The sequence below is a fragment of the Cetorhinus maximus genome, unplaced genomic scaffold (genome assembly GCF_964194155.1).
Source record: "Cetorhinus maximus unplaced genomic scaffold, sCetMax3.hap1.1 HAP1_SCAFFOLD_316, whole genome shotgun sequence".
Lineage (NCBI taxonomy): Eukaryota > Metazoa > Chordata > Chondrichthyes > Lamniformes > Cetorhinidae > Cetorhinus > Cetorhinus maximus.
Window position 1 is genome coordinate 304,484 of NW_027596266.1, and position 15,561 is coordinate 320,044.

Genomic DNA, 15,561 nt, shown 5'->3' on the forward strand with positions numbered 1-15,561 from the left:
GAAGTGACAAAGATGATCGAAGATGGAAGGGCAGTGGGTGTTATATACATGGATTTCAGTAAGGCCTTTGACAAGGTCCCTCATGGCAGACTGGTACAGAAGGTAAAGTTGCACGGGATCAGAGGTGAGCTGGCAAGATGGATACAGAATTGGCTTGGTCATAGAAGACAGAGGGTAGCAGTGGAATGGTGCTCTTCTGAATGGAGAGCTGTGACTAGTGGAGTTCCGCAGGGATCAGTGCTGGGACCTTTGCTGTTTGTAGTATACATAAATGATTTGGAGGAAAATGTAACTGGGCTAATTAGTAAGTTTGCAGACGACACTAAGGTTGGAGGAGTTGCAGATAGTGAAGAGGATTGTCAAAGGATAAAACGGGATATAGATCGGTTGGAGACTTGGGCAGAGAAATGGCAGATGGAGTTTAATCCAGACAAATGCGAGGTAATGCATTTTGGAAGGTCTAATACAGGCAGGAATTATGTAGTAAATGGCAGAACCCTTAAGTGCATTGACGGGCAGAATGATCTGGGTGTACAGGTCCACAGGTCACTGAAAGTGGCCACACAGGTGGATAAGGTAGTCAGGAAGGCATATGGCATGCTTGCCTTCATTGGCAGGAGTATTGAGTATAAAAGCTGGGAAGTCATGCTGCAGCTGTATAGAACCTTGGTTAGGCCACACTTGGAATATTGCGTGCAATTCTGGTCACCAGATTACCAGAAGGATATGGAGGCATTGGAGAGGGTGCAGAGGAGGTTTACCAGGATGCTGCCTGGTCTGGAGGTTATTAGCTATGAGGAGAGGTTGGAGAAACTCGGATTGTTCTCACTAGAGCGACGGAGATTGAGGGACGACTTGATAGAAGTTTACAAAATTATGAGTGGCATGTACAGAGTAGATAGTCAGAAGCTTTTTCCCAGGGTGGAAGAGTCAATTACTAGGGGACATCGATTTAAGGTGAGAGGAGAAAACTATAGAGGAGATGTGCGGGGCAAGTTTTTTACGCATTGGGTAGTGAGTGTCTGGAATTCGCTGCCAGAGGAGGTGGTGGAAGCAGGTACGATAGTGGTGTTTAAGAGACAGATTGACAAATACATGAATAGGATGGGAATAGAGGGATACGGACCCTGGAAGTGCAAAATGCTTTAGTTTAACGGGCCATATGATCGGCGCAGGCTTGGAGGGCCGAAGTGCCTGTTCCTGTTCTGTACTTTTCTTTAAGATAAAAGCAAAAAACTGTGGATGCCAGAAATCCAAAACAAAAACAAAAATACCTGGAAAAACTCAGCAGGTCTGGCAGCATCTGCAGAGAGGAGCACAGTTAACGTTACGAGTCCGCGAAGAGTCATGCGGACTCAAAATGTTAACTGTATTCCCCTCCGCAGATGCTGCCAGACCTGCTGAGTCTTTCCAGGTATTTTTGTTTTTGTTGTGAATTTCTATCCTGGACAGACAGGGATGGATTTTGGAAACTCCTTTTCCAGGGGGTTAGAAGGGGAGGATTTGCAAACAGCAAACTCAAACCAAGAGGAATGTTTGTCTCACCTCAATTTCTATCCTGGACTGACAGGGATGGATTTTTTAAATAATCTTTTTAGAGAATGTAGAATGCAAAGGATTTGCAGATGGGAAACTGAAACCAAACATCACATCAAGATCTGACAGTGTCACTCGATTCATCAGGACCTGAATATTATCGGCCTCTGTCTGTAAGCATTGAGTTCCAGCTCACTCTATCATTCACTATGTTTTTTTTTAGGATTTTACTGTTCCTTCTGCCAACTGTGTCTAAATGAGGTTTCCACTGCTGCCCATCCCCTGACCATGTGCTGCTGGCTCACCAGCTTTATCTTCCCACAGTGTCTTTCAGGAGTTGTTTTTCCTGAGCTATAGTCCATTTCGCTTCCGCTTTAGTGCCTATGTTGACCATCAAATTCTGCCCACCCTGAAATGGTAATTAATTAATTCTATTGTGTAATGGAACGTACCAAGGTGTTTCACAGGAGTGTTAGAAAGCAACATTTGACACTGAGCCACATGAAGAGATATCAGGGCAGATGGACAAGTTTACTGAAAGAGGAAGATTTTATGGATTACCTTGTGGCCTTGGCAGCTGCTGGGGGAGACACCAAAGGTGGAGCAGTTAAAATCAGGAATGCTGAGCAGGTCGGAATTAGAGAAGTGTAGGTATCTCGGAGGGCTGTGAGGCTGGAGGAGATTACAGAGGTAGGGAGCGAGAGACCATGGAAGGATTTGAAAACTAGGATGAGAAATTTAAAATTGAGGTCCTCCTTAACCCAGAGGCTTTGTAAGTCAGTGAATACAGGGGTGATGGGTGAACAAGACTCGCTATGAGTAAGCAGAGTTTTGGATTACAGGGAGGTTGGATGTGGGAGGCCGGCCGGGAGTGTGTCAGGATAGTTACGTCTAGAGGGAACAAAGGAATGGATGACAGGTTGAGCAATTACATACAGGGTTATGTGGATAGTGTGGGAAAAAGACTTTGATCGGATTGAATGGCAGAGCAGAATTGATGGGCTGAAGGGCCTACTCCTGCTCCTATGTCCCTATGAATGTCTGGTTCAGCCTCACACAGTTGTCAGGGAGAGCGATGGAGCCGGTGGTCAGGGAGTGGAGTTTGTTGTGGGGACTGAAGACAATGGCTTCAGTCTCCCCAATATTGAAATGGAGGAAATTTCTGTTGATCCAGACAAGTCAGGATGATGTGTGACTTGGAAGGGATCTTGGAGGTGATGGTGTTCACTTACACCTGCTATCTTGGTCCTTTAGGTGGTGGAGGTTGAGGTTTCTGGAGACTTTGTCAAAGTTCTTGTTGTGTTGTAGGTATCCCTTCACCCCCTGCCTCTCCCACCTCTGTCTCCCTCTCCTCCCTTGTAGGCCAGAGTCTTGTGTTGGCCCAGACCGGGTGGCAGGTTCCCTTCCCTGAAGGACATTAGTGAACCAGTTGGGTTTTTATGACAATCCAGCAGTTTTCATGGTCATTTTTTCCTCGTGCCGGCCCCACAAATTCCCAGATTCATTCAGCTCAATTTCACAACCTGCCTTTGTGTTTTTGTGGGTTCTCTCTCACTCCCTTTATTCTGTTTTAAATCAATTTCACAGGGTATTAGAAGGGGAGGATTTGCAGTCAGGAAACTGAAACCAAACATCACGTCAGGATCTCACAGAGTCACCCAATTTATTGAAACCTAAATATCATAGGATTTTGAACATGGAAGGAAAAGGCACTGTTCACAATAGGGAGATACCATGGAAATGTGGGGATTGTGGGAAGGGATTCAGATACCCGTCTAAGCTGGAAACTCATCGCCGCACTCACACTGGGGAGAGGCCATTCATCTGCTCCCAGTGTGGGAAGGGATTTAGTCAGTCATCCAGCCTGAAGACCCACCAGCAAGTTCACACTGATAAGAGGCCTTTTAAATATTCAGACTGTGGGAAGTGCTGGAAAGGGTCTGAGGAACTGATGCGTCATCAATGTGTTCACACTGACGAGGTGCTCTCACTGTGGGACTGGGTTCAGATGTTCAACTCATCTGTCAGGACACCAGCGAACTCACTCAGGGGAGAGGCCGTTCACATGCTCTGAGTGTGGGAAGGGATTCATTACCTCATCCAACCTGCTGAGACACCAGCGAGTTCACACTGATGAGAGGCCCTTTCAATGTCCAGACTGCGGGAAATGCTATAAATGCTCTGGGGCGCTGATGTGTCATCAACGCAATCACACTGATGAGAGACCGTTCAGGTGCTCTCACTGTGGGACTGGGTTCAGGTGGTCATCTCAACTTGCTGAACACCAGGGAGTTCACACTGGGGAGAGGCCGTTCACATGCTCCGAGTGTGGGAAGGGATTCACTAAGTCATCCCATCTGCTGAGACACCAGCGAGTTCACACGGGGGAGAGACCGTTCACCTGTTCCGGGTGTGGGAAGGGATTCACTCGCTTATACAATTTACAGAGACACCAGCGAGTTCACAAGTAACTACACTGATTAGATATTGTTGTGAAATCACATCCAGGACTGAACCATGTTCATTGGGGTCTCTTTCTGCTAATGTTAATAAACTCCAGGTCAGTTATAGGGAGTAATATCCTGGATAAAAGTCAAATAAATCAGCTTTGTGTTAAACTCACCGTGTATCAAGTGTTTTTAATCTCTCAGACACAAGTTAGTTCCTTTTGAAGGGCTCTCCCTCACCCCCGTCTCCTCCATCCTCACCTCCAACAACAAGTGTGAGGAGCTCATGGGGCAGAAAATTACGCTCGGTGGGCGAGTGTCCCGACGTCATCGCGCAGTCCCGCAATATTTCACCAACAATTAAGAAGCCTGTAAGGCCACTAAGAAGTTAATTAAATTCAAATTTATGCTGCCCATCGAACCTAATGGTTGGCAGGCGGGCGAAAAGACCAAGCGGCCTTTACCTTTATCAGGTAACCTCATCCACGGGCGGGACGAGGTCACCTGAAGCAAATCAAATTTTACACTTGAATTAAAAACATGAAACAAAAAGAGAAAATGCTGGAAAAACTTAGCAGGTCTGACAGCATCTCTGGAGAGACAGAGTTTTGTTTTTTTGCACAAGTATTTTGCAGTATTTCGCTTTTATCTTATTTAGTTCACTTCTCTTCCAGGAATGCCTGTCTTGAAGAAGTACGGCCCTGCAGTATTTTGCTTTTATCTTATTAACTAAAAACATCTCCCTGATCATGTGACAGAGTGATATGAGGGGACATGTTTCATAACCTGTATAAAATCTTTAATTTCTTTTTCAAATCAATCCATCTCCCGGAGACAGCTCTCTGCCTCAGGGAGATTATGTAGATCGCTCTCGCGTGCATGCACAAAGGTCACACTCGCCCAGCTCGCACTCCTCCCCCCGCCCGCACAGGCAGCACTGAGCACTGCTGCTCACGTTTCACGCAGCGCAGGCCTTAACTGGCCCCCAGTATGAAATTGCCTTCCGGGCCTGATTGCAGGCAGCGGGTGGCTTCCTGACTGCCCCACTTGCCCCCACCGAGCCTGCACGCCAAGGGCAAAATTCTGCCCATGGAGCTTCCTTGTCACTAAGATTGAGAAAATCCAATCAGCTGCCTCTGCTGCTTCCCTCCCTTCCACTAGCCCACCAGGACAAATTGAACCCTGAACTTACATTTTCTCCAGTTTCTCTCCCATCTCCCCTCATGTCCTCTCAGTGCTCATCTTGTCCACGAGACTCACTTTCTGCTGTACTGACCCCACTCTCACCGATCTACTGATCACCCAACTTCTCCATGTTAGCTGATATTATTCACAGTTTTGTCTCACTCTCTTCTGGTACTGTCCCTCTCACCTTTTAATCCACCATCCTGACCCATCCTAAAAACAGGATGTCTCTTTGCCCCCTCCTATTTCCCATCTCCATGCTACCACTAGGTGACGTCATCCAAAAGCACCGTGTTACTTTACACATGTACACTGACAACGCCCAGCTCTACCTCACCACCATCCCTCTCCATTCCTCCACTGTTACTAAATTATCAAACTGCTTATCCCACATCCAGTACTGGATGAGCAGAAATTTCCTCCAATTAAAAATTGAAGACAAAAGCCATTGTCTTCAATCACCACTACAAATTCCATCCCATAACTACTGAGACCATCCCGATGAGTTATCATAAGGGTACGTTGTCCTATGTTTATCAACCCAGGAATCTTTCTTCCTAAACAAGGAAGAGAGAGAGAGAGAACTATTTCTGTAATGTTCATTAAATTTCTGAAGATTTTATAAGGTTAATTAAACAGTTATTTCTCACAGATCTCTCCACCTTGAGAAGGGAATATCCTTTCTGACTTCTCACAATTGATTTCTGACGAACCTCACTATTTCTAAGCTATGAGCTTGTTTTCCTAATTTGTTAATGACAAACTGTAGATAACATACTAAAGCTACTAGAATGATCAGAATCAGCAACACAAACACTTGAGCTGCCACCAAGAATAAATGTCAAAACTTTTCCGCTAAAATGTGATAACTATCGACTTAGATTCATCCTCCCCATCTGCTGATCATCCCACACAATTCTAAATTATTGACATGTTGTAATTACATCTGGTTCAAACAAAAGTTCATGCACAGACTTTAAAGATTCTTCAGCGCTCTGTTAACCTGCATCCACTTTGTGGATATTTTCTAAATCCAGATTCTATTTCCTTCTTCAAATTAATTTGACTCACTTTGATATGTTCAATGTGTTTAATTCTTTCCTGAATGTTTGAGAGACAATTTTTATCTGGAATAGGTCTTACTGTATTGATAATTTAAAGCGTTGTTTCATTCTACTGGCCACAATAATCACTCATGCCCTGTTTTTTCTTCTTCATTCATGGGATATGGGCTTCGCTGGCTGGGCCAGCATTTATTGCCCACCGCTAGTTCCACTTGAGAAGGTGGTGATGAGCTGCCTTCTTGAACCACTGCAGTCCACGTGGTGTGGCTACACCCACAATGCTGTTAGGAAGGGACTTCTAGGATTTTGAACCAACGACAGTGAAGGAATGGCAATATATTTCCATTTCAGGATGATGAGTGACCTGGAGGGGAATTTCCAGGTGGTTGTGTTCCCATCTATCTGCTGCCCTGATCCTTCTAGATGGTAGTGATCATGGGTTTGGATGGTGCTGTCGAAGGAGCCTTGGTGAATTCCTGCAGTGGTCATCATCAAAGCCCATCTACTCTCATCCATTTTCCACCACTTGGCCCGTAGCTCTGTAAGCTGTGGTGTTTCAAGTGTTCATCTAAATACTTCAAAACTGTTGTGAGGGTTCCTGCCTCTACCACTCCCTCAGGCACTGAGTCCCACATTTCACCTGGGCCTGGGGATTTATCCACTTTTAAGGCCGCCATCAGAGACTGAGTCTCAGTTAATCATTGTCTGAATCTGGGGATGGGAGGGGCAGATTCTGTTAGCAAACGGATTGAAAAATAAAAAAGACCAAGTTCCAGCTCATACCATTCGCACCTTATGATAACATAGTTATGGGTAATCTTGAGGATGGATAGAGTTGTATTAGAATCATTTCAAGGAAGGTTCACTCAGTTGATTTCTGGGATGAAAGCGTTGTCTTTCTTTTAAAATTCATTCATGGGATGTAGGCTTCACCGGCAGGTTCCAGATAGCCCCCACCCTCTGGGTGAAAAGAAAATCCTCAAATCCCCTCTAAACCTTCTGCCCCTTACCTTAAATCTATGCCCCCGTGAGTATTGACCCCTCCACTAAAGAGAAAAATGTCTTCCTATCCGCGCTATCTATGCCCCTCATAATTTTGTACACCTCAACAGGTACACCCTCAGCCTTCTCTGCTCCAAGGAAAAGAACCCCAGCCTATCTAGTCTCTCTTCATAGCTGAAATGCTCCAGCCCAGGCAACATCCTGAGTGAATCTCCTCTGCTCCCTCTCCATTGCAATCACATCCTTCCTATAGTGTGGCAAACAGATCTGCACAGAGTACATCAAATGTGGCCTAACTAATGCTTTATACTGCTCCATCATAACGTCCCTGCTCTTGCATTCAATGCCTCGACTAATATGTCAACAATGTTTGACACAAAGCTGATTGATTTAACCTTTATCCAGGATATTGAACTCCAGCCCAGTTACAGGGATTATTAACATCAGCAGAAACAAACCGCAACTGTCGGAAAGAGCATGGTTCAGTCCTGGATGTGATTTGCAGCTACAATAACAGCAGAATCCAACAGCGGGAGTCACTTGTGAATACATTGGTCTGTCTGCAGGGTGGATTAATGACTGAATCCCTTCCCACACACGGAGCAGGTGAATGGCCTTTCTCCAGTGTGAACTCGCTGGTGTGTCAGCAGACCCATTTTGCTTTTATAGCTTTTCACACAGTCGGCATGTTTAAAAGATCTCTTTTCAGAGTGAACACGTTGATGTGATGTGAACTGGGTTAGTTGAGTGAATTTCTTCCCACACTTGGAGCAGTTGAATGGTTTCTGACCATTGTGAACTTGCTGGTGTGTCAGCAGAATCTTTCTGCTTTTGAAGCATTTTTCAAAGTCAGAACATTTAAAAGGGCTCTTGTCAGAGTGAACAAGTTGATGTGAAGTGAGGGTACTTATCTGAGTGAATCTCAGTGCAGGTGAACGGCCTCTCCCCAGTGTGAGTGCGCTGATGAGTTTCCAGCACAGATGTGGATCTGAATCCTAACCCACAGTCCCCACATTTCCACGGTCTCTCCATGGTGTCAGTGTCCCTGTGTCTCTCCATGTTGGATGATCAGTTGAATCCTTGTCCACACACAGAACACTTGCACAGTTTCTCCCCGCTGTGAATGGTGAGATTTTTTTTCAGATAGTGTAACAGGTTAAAGCTCTTTCCACAGTCAGTTCACTGGAGCACTCTCACTGGGGCCTGTCTGTCTCGGTGCTTTGCCAGTCACACTGACATTTGAAATCTTTTCCCACAGACAGAAAAGACAAATATTTCTCCTTCCACAGTCAAAAATCAATGATATTCAGGTCCAACGTCTAGAATTGTAGACCAGTCAGCCTGACGTCAGTTGTGCGGAAAATTCTAGAGTCCATTATAAAAGATGTAATAGCTGAGCACTTGGAAAAATAAAGTGGCAGAATGGGACAGAGTCAGCGTGGATTTATGAAAGGGAAATCATGCTTGACAAATCTACTGGAATGTTTCGAGGATGAAACTACTGGAGTTGATGAGGGGGAACCAGTGGATGTGGTTTACTTGGACTTTCAGAAGGCTTTCGAAAAAGTCCCACATAAGAGATCAGCGTGTAAAATTAGAGCACATAGGATTGGAGGTATTGTATTGAGAGGTACAGAAAACTGGTTGGCAGACAGGAAACAAAGAGTGGGAATAAATGGGTCTTTTTCCAAATGGCAGGCAGGCAGTGACTAGTGGGCTAGCGCAGGGATAGGTACTGGGACCCCAGTTTTTCACAATATATATCAATGATTTAGATGAGGGAATTAAATGTAATATCTCCAAATTTGCAGATGACACAAAGCTAGGTGGGAGGGTGAGCGGTGAGGAGGATGCAGAGATGCTTCAGTGTGATTTGGACAAGCTGAGTGAATAGGCAAATGCATGGCAGATGCAGTATAATTTGGAAAAATGTGAGGTTATCCACTTTGGTAGCAAAAACAAGAAGGAATATTATTATCTGAATGGCTATAAATTGAGAGAGGGAAATGTGCAACGAGACCTGGGTGTCCTCGTACACCAGTTGCTGAAGATAAGCATACAGGTGCAGCAGGCAGTAAAGAAGGCAAATGGTATGTTGGCCTTCATAGCGAAAGCATTCAAGCAGAGGAGCAGGGATGTCTTGCTGCAATTATACGGGGCCTTGGTGAGACCATACCTGGAATATTGTGTGCAGTTTTAGTCTCCTTATCTGAGGTAGGATGTTCTTGCTATAGAGAGAGTGCAGCGAAGGTTTACCAGACTGATTCCTGGGATGGCAGGACTGACATAAGAGGAGAGATGGAGTTAGTTAGGATTAAATTCGCTGGAGTGCAGGAGAATGAGGCGGGATCTCATAGAAATCTATAAAATTCTCACAGGACCAGGCAGGGGGGATGCAGGAAGGATGTTCCCGATGGTGGGGGAGTCCAGAACCAGGGGTCACAGTCTGAGGATATGGGGTAGACCATTTAGGACTGAGATGAGGAGAAGATTCTTCACCCAGAGAGTGGTGAGCCTATCGAATTCGCTACCACGGGAAGTAGTTGAGGCCAAAACCTTGAATGTTTTCAAGAAGGAGTTACAAATAGCTCTTGGAGCGAAAGGGATCAAAGGATATGGGGAGAAAGCAGTAGCAGGTTATTTAGTTGGATGATCAGCCATGATCATAATGAATGGTGGAGCAGGCTCGAAGGGCCGAATGGCCTGCTCCTGCTCCTATTTTCTATGTTTCCTGCTGAATCGAGTGACTCTGTCAGATCTTGATGTGATGTTTGGTTTGAGTTTCCTATTTGCAAATCATCTCCCTCTTGTACCCTGTAAAAGGAGTTTACAAAAATATTCACTGTATGTACAGGATAGAAATACAAAGCAGAAAATTGGAGTTTCTTTGGTACATTCTTCACCCAAACATGTGGTCCAATCAAACTGAAAGAAATTCAAATCAGCAACAAAGTCCCAGCAAAAGCAAAGGGAGCCTTCCTAAATAAACCAGAATGTTGTTTCCAGTGTCTATGAGACACTCTGTACCCTGAGGTGCCCACCGGTTGTGGGAGGTATCAAGCGTACCGGTGGATAATGCATGTTCCCTCACCAGGGACCCGCGGGCACGGACAAGACCATGGAAGAGAGGTCGGCAGCCAGTGTGACCAGACCCATCCTGGATCTAGAAATCCCTGTGTTAAACAGGCCCATGAACAGTTACAGGAGAAGATTCTCTGATTTAACAAACCCACCACCCCGCCCCCATCCCACCCCCCCACCCCCACCCCCCCTTTACACTGGGCAGCCAGAGATTAGGATTGTGGGGTTGAAGTATCGCCAGAGGTTGAGGATCAGCACATCTCACCCTGAATATATAAATATCCCATGGACTCACTCACTGTTACATCCACAAGAAGGCCATGCATGCGCCCTGCTCCCTGCTGAAACAGGATGGCGGCCGTTACCCTGGGTCTGGGTTTCGGGGAAAATAAATATATCAAAACTCAATAAAATTAGCGATCAATTTATAGAGAAACCTAAATGTAACAGAGCATCCATTATCCACCAGAAAGATGGGGAGCGGGAATTGTCCATCTCAGTATCGTCAATAGATACTTAATGAGGGGACATTATTCTCTGTGTCTTTCCCGGACCTGGAGATGGAAAAGGGGCAAATGAATGAACTTTAAACATCTCGTCCACTTGGCACAGAAACTGTCTGAAACTCAGAATAGAAACCACATGGAACAAAATACTGACAAATACTCAACTGTTGGCTAAAAATAAATAAAAATATATATTGGGGGAGATGGTGGGAATGTCACTGGGCTAATAATCCAGAAAACCAGCTTGATGCTCTGGGGACAGGGGTTCAAATCCCACCACAGCAACTGGTGGGATTTAAAATCAGTTATTAAATCTGGAATTGAAAGCGAGTCTCAATAAAGGCGACAATTCAACCATTGTCGATTGTCATAAAAACCCACCTGGTTCACTAATGCCCTTTCAGGAAGGAAATCTGTCGTCCTTACCTGGTCTTACATGTGACTTCAGATCCACATTGAAATCTGGTTACTCTTAATAACCCTCTGAAATGGTGTGGCAAGCACTTGCTTCAAGGGCAACAAATGCTGTCCCTGTCCACATTCCATGAAAGAAAGTTTTTAACACAACCGCCACTGAATGGTTACAATTTCGGAAGGAAGTGAAGACAGAGGGACCAGAAAAGATGCAAGAGAACGGTTCCCCTTCCAAGGATAACAAACCAACTTCACCTCGCCTAATTAAAGTTCCTATCTCTCGTGAATCTTTCCTGCACACTCTCACATTCTTCCGAAAGCTCAGAATTGGACACAATACTGCAGTTGGGTCCAAACCAGTGTTTTATTCAGGTTCATTCTAACTTGGTTGATTTTGTATTTTATTCCCGTATTCATAAAGCCCAGGATTCCACATGCTTTATTCACTAATTTCTCAGCCTGCCCTGCCATCTTCAATGATTTGTGCACATATAGCCTCCGATTACGCTGCTCCTTTTATAATTGTATCCTTTATTTTATATTGCCTCTCCTTGTTCTTCCTACCGAAATGAATCACTTCACACCTCTCTGAATGAAATTTTATCTGCCACCTGTCTGCCCATTCCATCATCTTGTCTGTGTCCTCTTGAGGTTTATCACCATCCTCCCCACTGTAAACACAACTTGAAAATTTGGTGTCGTTTGCAAATTTTGAAATGCAGCCCTGCATACACAAGTCTAGATCATTAATATATATCAAGAAATCAGTGGTCAGACTACCGACCCCTTGTCATCCCACTGTATACTTTTCCTCAATTTGAAAAAGCAACCGTTCACCATGCATGTTGTTGCCTGTCACAAAGCCAATGCTGCCTCTGCCCCATGGATTTTAACTCTGCTGACAATCCTGTTACTTGGCACTGTATCAAATGCCGTTTAGCAGTTCATGTGCACATCAACCGTGTTACCCTCATCAACATTATCTGTTGCCTTATCAAAAACTCAAGAAATTTACTTCAACACGATTGTCCTGAACAAATTGTACAAGTGACCTAATTTCGACCTGAATTGCCGCTTCTAAATACTTTCCCACACAAGGGTTAAACTGACTGGTCTATCAATGCTGGGCTGACCCTTCCATTTAAGATTACTAAAGATTTAATATTAGTGCCAGGAAGTGTGAGGAAAACGTGAGGAGTTGTGAAATTGTAACATTTAAAGACACTGATAACTGATAAATAGCTCAATAAATAATCAGTTTTCAAGATATAAAGTACAGATAAATTAATTTATGAATAACTGAATTGAATTATTAATAATGTCAGGTAGAGTGCTTGGAATGGAGAAACGAAAATTACTGCAATGCTTAAAATATGAAATGAAAAGAGTAAAAACTGGAAACACTCAGCAGGTCTGGAAGAATCTGTAGAGAGAGAAAGAGAATTAACGTTTCAGGTCTGTGAGCCATTGAAAGGGGGGAGGTGGAAGAGGAACAGAAGGAAAGGTCTATGAAAGGCTGCAGGGCGGGAAAGATTAACTGACAAAAGGTCATAATGCAAAGTCAAAGGGAGTGGTAATGGGACAATTAAAAACACAAAAGCTGCTTCTAGATTAGGTGTGAATGGCACGATAACAACAGTCTGAATGCAATGTGAAGAAAATGAGAGAAATAAGAAAGGAAAACTAGGACTCAAAGAAATAAGTAACAAATGAGGGCAGAGATTATGATAGAAAATTGTTGAACTCAAATTTTGATCCCCGAAGTCTGTAAAGCGTCTCCTTTTGATCTGGTAATGAACTGTTACATTTCTATATATTCTCAGGTCAGATGAAAGGTCACAGAGCTGTCACGTTAACTCTGTTTCTCTCTCCACAGATGAAGGCCTGACCTGCTGAGGAATTCCAGCATTTTCAGATTCATGTCGGGATTGTAGACTGTGAGAGTTTGTAAAGACAGAGATTGTCCCAAATTAATTTGCCACATCGATAACAGAAGTCTCTTTCATGAAACTCCAGTCTCATTGTTTTATATTTGGGTCTGAGGGAGAATGTTCACTGTTTTATATTCGGGTCTAGGGGATAAAGTTCACTGTTTTATATTAGGGTCTGGGGGATAATGTTCACTGTTTTATATTAGGGTCTGGGGGATAATGTTCACTGTTTTATATTCAGGTCTGGGGGATAAAGTTCACTGTTTTATATTAGGGTCTGGGGGATAATGTTCACTGTTTTATATTCGGGTCTGGGGCATAAAGTTCACTGTTTTATATTAGGGTCTGTGGGATAATGTTCACTGTTTTATATTAGGGTCTGGGGGATAATGTTCACTGTTTTATATTCAGGTCTGGGGGATAAAGTTCACTGTTTTATATTAGGGTCTGGGAGGATAATGTTCACTGTTTTATATTCGGGTCTGGGGGATAATGTTCACTGTTTTAGATGCTGGTCTGGTGCGGAATAAAATGAAGAGCCTCTTTAATTGAGGACAGTAAGTGCATTTTTCGCTCTGACTTTAAACAAAAGAATCTATCCTGTTGTGTGGGACAAAATTTTTCCGTTTTACTGGATTCAATTAAGGCGAGTTTGAAGCTAAATCCTGCAATTCTGTAAATATAAACTAAAACCAGACAAGCAGAACTCTGCTGATGGTGGATGGCGCCGGGATGGTGGTGGGGGGAGGTGTCCGGAGGATGTCTAACACACACACTGCACAGGGTGAGCAGGGGAAAGGGGAGGAATTACTTGATTAAACAGGGACCCAGGGACAATAGCAGAAGTTGGGAATCACTTTGAATGGAGCAGCGCGATAGGGACAAGTCAGAGAATCATAGAATGGTTACAGCAAAGAAGGAGGCCGTTCAGCCAATCGTGTCTGTATTAGCCCCCTGAAGAAACAATTTACCTAATGCCACGTTCCTGCCTTTGCCCCGTAGCCCTGCAATTAAACAAGATTCAACAAGTCTTTAACAAAACTTGTATGAAACAAGATGTTTACGCGAAGGGGCAGCAGAAAAAAAGAAAAACAACTTGTTTACAGAGTGTATCGGGTGTTGGGTGCAGCATAATGTACCTGTGCAGGTCAGTGAGGATATCCAAGGTCCATCAGCCGTCTGCATGCAGTGTTTAGTGGGCCCTGGGGGAGGGGGGGATGGAACCATTTGGGACAAAGCACAGGGTAGGAGGTCACCCCTCCCCCACTGTCCTGGTAACACGAAGGACTCACCTTGGACTGTCCCAAACCTGGGCCGGGCGGAGTCAAGGTGCAGGAAGCTGCAAGCTGGTAGGTTGAGCTGTGAACTGGGCGGAGTTGGGGGGTTTGAGTGACAGGTCTGGGGCTATATCAGTGCAGGCACAGTCACTGCTTCCCCTTTCCTAGTGGAAGTTTGACTGGAGTCGTGTTGGTGACTGTTTCTAGGGAGGTGTCAGCTGTGGCTCAGCTCATAGCACCCTCGCCTTTCAATCAGAAGGTTGTGGGTTCATGTCCCACTCCCGGAAACCAAGAACTGTGAATGTACTCGAAAGAGTTACATGCGATCTGTTGATAACTCGAAAGAGTTACAATCCACATCGGAACAGGACCGGTATTAAAAGCCATTTATTTACTGTCACTCGGCTAGAATAAGGGTGGGTGCACCCGTTCTTTCATTTTGTTTCTAAACTCTGTCTCACTATCCCGGGGATGGAGGTGGATTGGAGGTTGCTGTGAGTGTTGGATTATATTGTTTCTCCTCATTCTTCCTGCTTCTCCCACTCCCAGTTCCAGGCTGCAGGTCCCGGTGATTCTGGATGCGGGACAGTTGTTAGTCCCGGCCCTGGTGTGGGTGCGCAAGCGCAGATGCGCGGCTTATTGTTCTGTAATAATGGCGGGTGACCGTCCTCCTGTATTTTGCTGCAGTTCTTCACCTCCTTGACTCTCCCGGCGCCATAGTTGCCACCTGCCGATTGCGGCAACCGACCTTCCAACAGGAAGTTAACAACTTTTAGATAGAGCGGTTTCTGGGGCGCTTAGCATTGTGGGAACATTGCCCGCCATTACTCGGCGGCCATCGCCGAGAGTTATCGTGCAGCCTGAAGGCAGGTCAGCGACCTGAGCCCCTATTTCTGTTTCTTAATCTGTTCATGCTGCCTGACCTGCTGGATATTTAAAATATTTTATGTCTTAACTTCAGTTCCAGTCTTGCAGAGCTTTGCTTTCATTTTATTGTTTCATGCAGCCGAGTCTGGAAACACAGGCAGACCAATTAGGAGCCGGTTTGATTAAGGTTGGGTGTTGAATGGGGGTCTTTTTTGTTGCATCAATTTTGAGCTGGAGTGGAATTGGAGGAG

General features: G+C 44.7%; 1 protein-coding gene across 1 annotated transcript in view; it reads left to right on the top strand.

The window, feature by feature from the left end:
• The window catches only part of LOC144673218 (uncharacterized), a 73,006-nt gene that overhangs the window by 28,164 nt on the left and 29,281 nt on the right, over window positions 1-15,561 (top strand). The window contains 1 exon segment of the mRNA XM_078535163.1: window positions 3,565-4,003. Within this exon segment, the coding sequence (XP_078391289.1) occupies window positions 3,565-4,003 (439 nt within the window).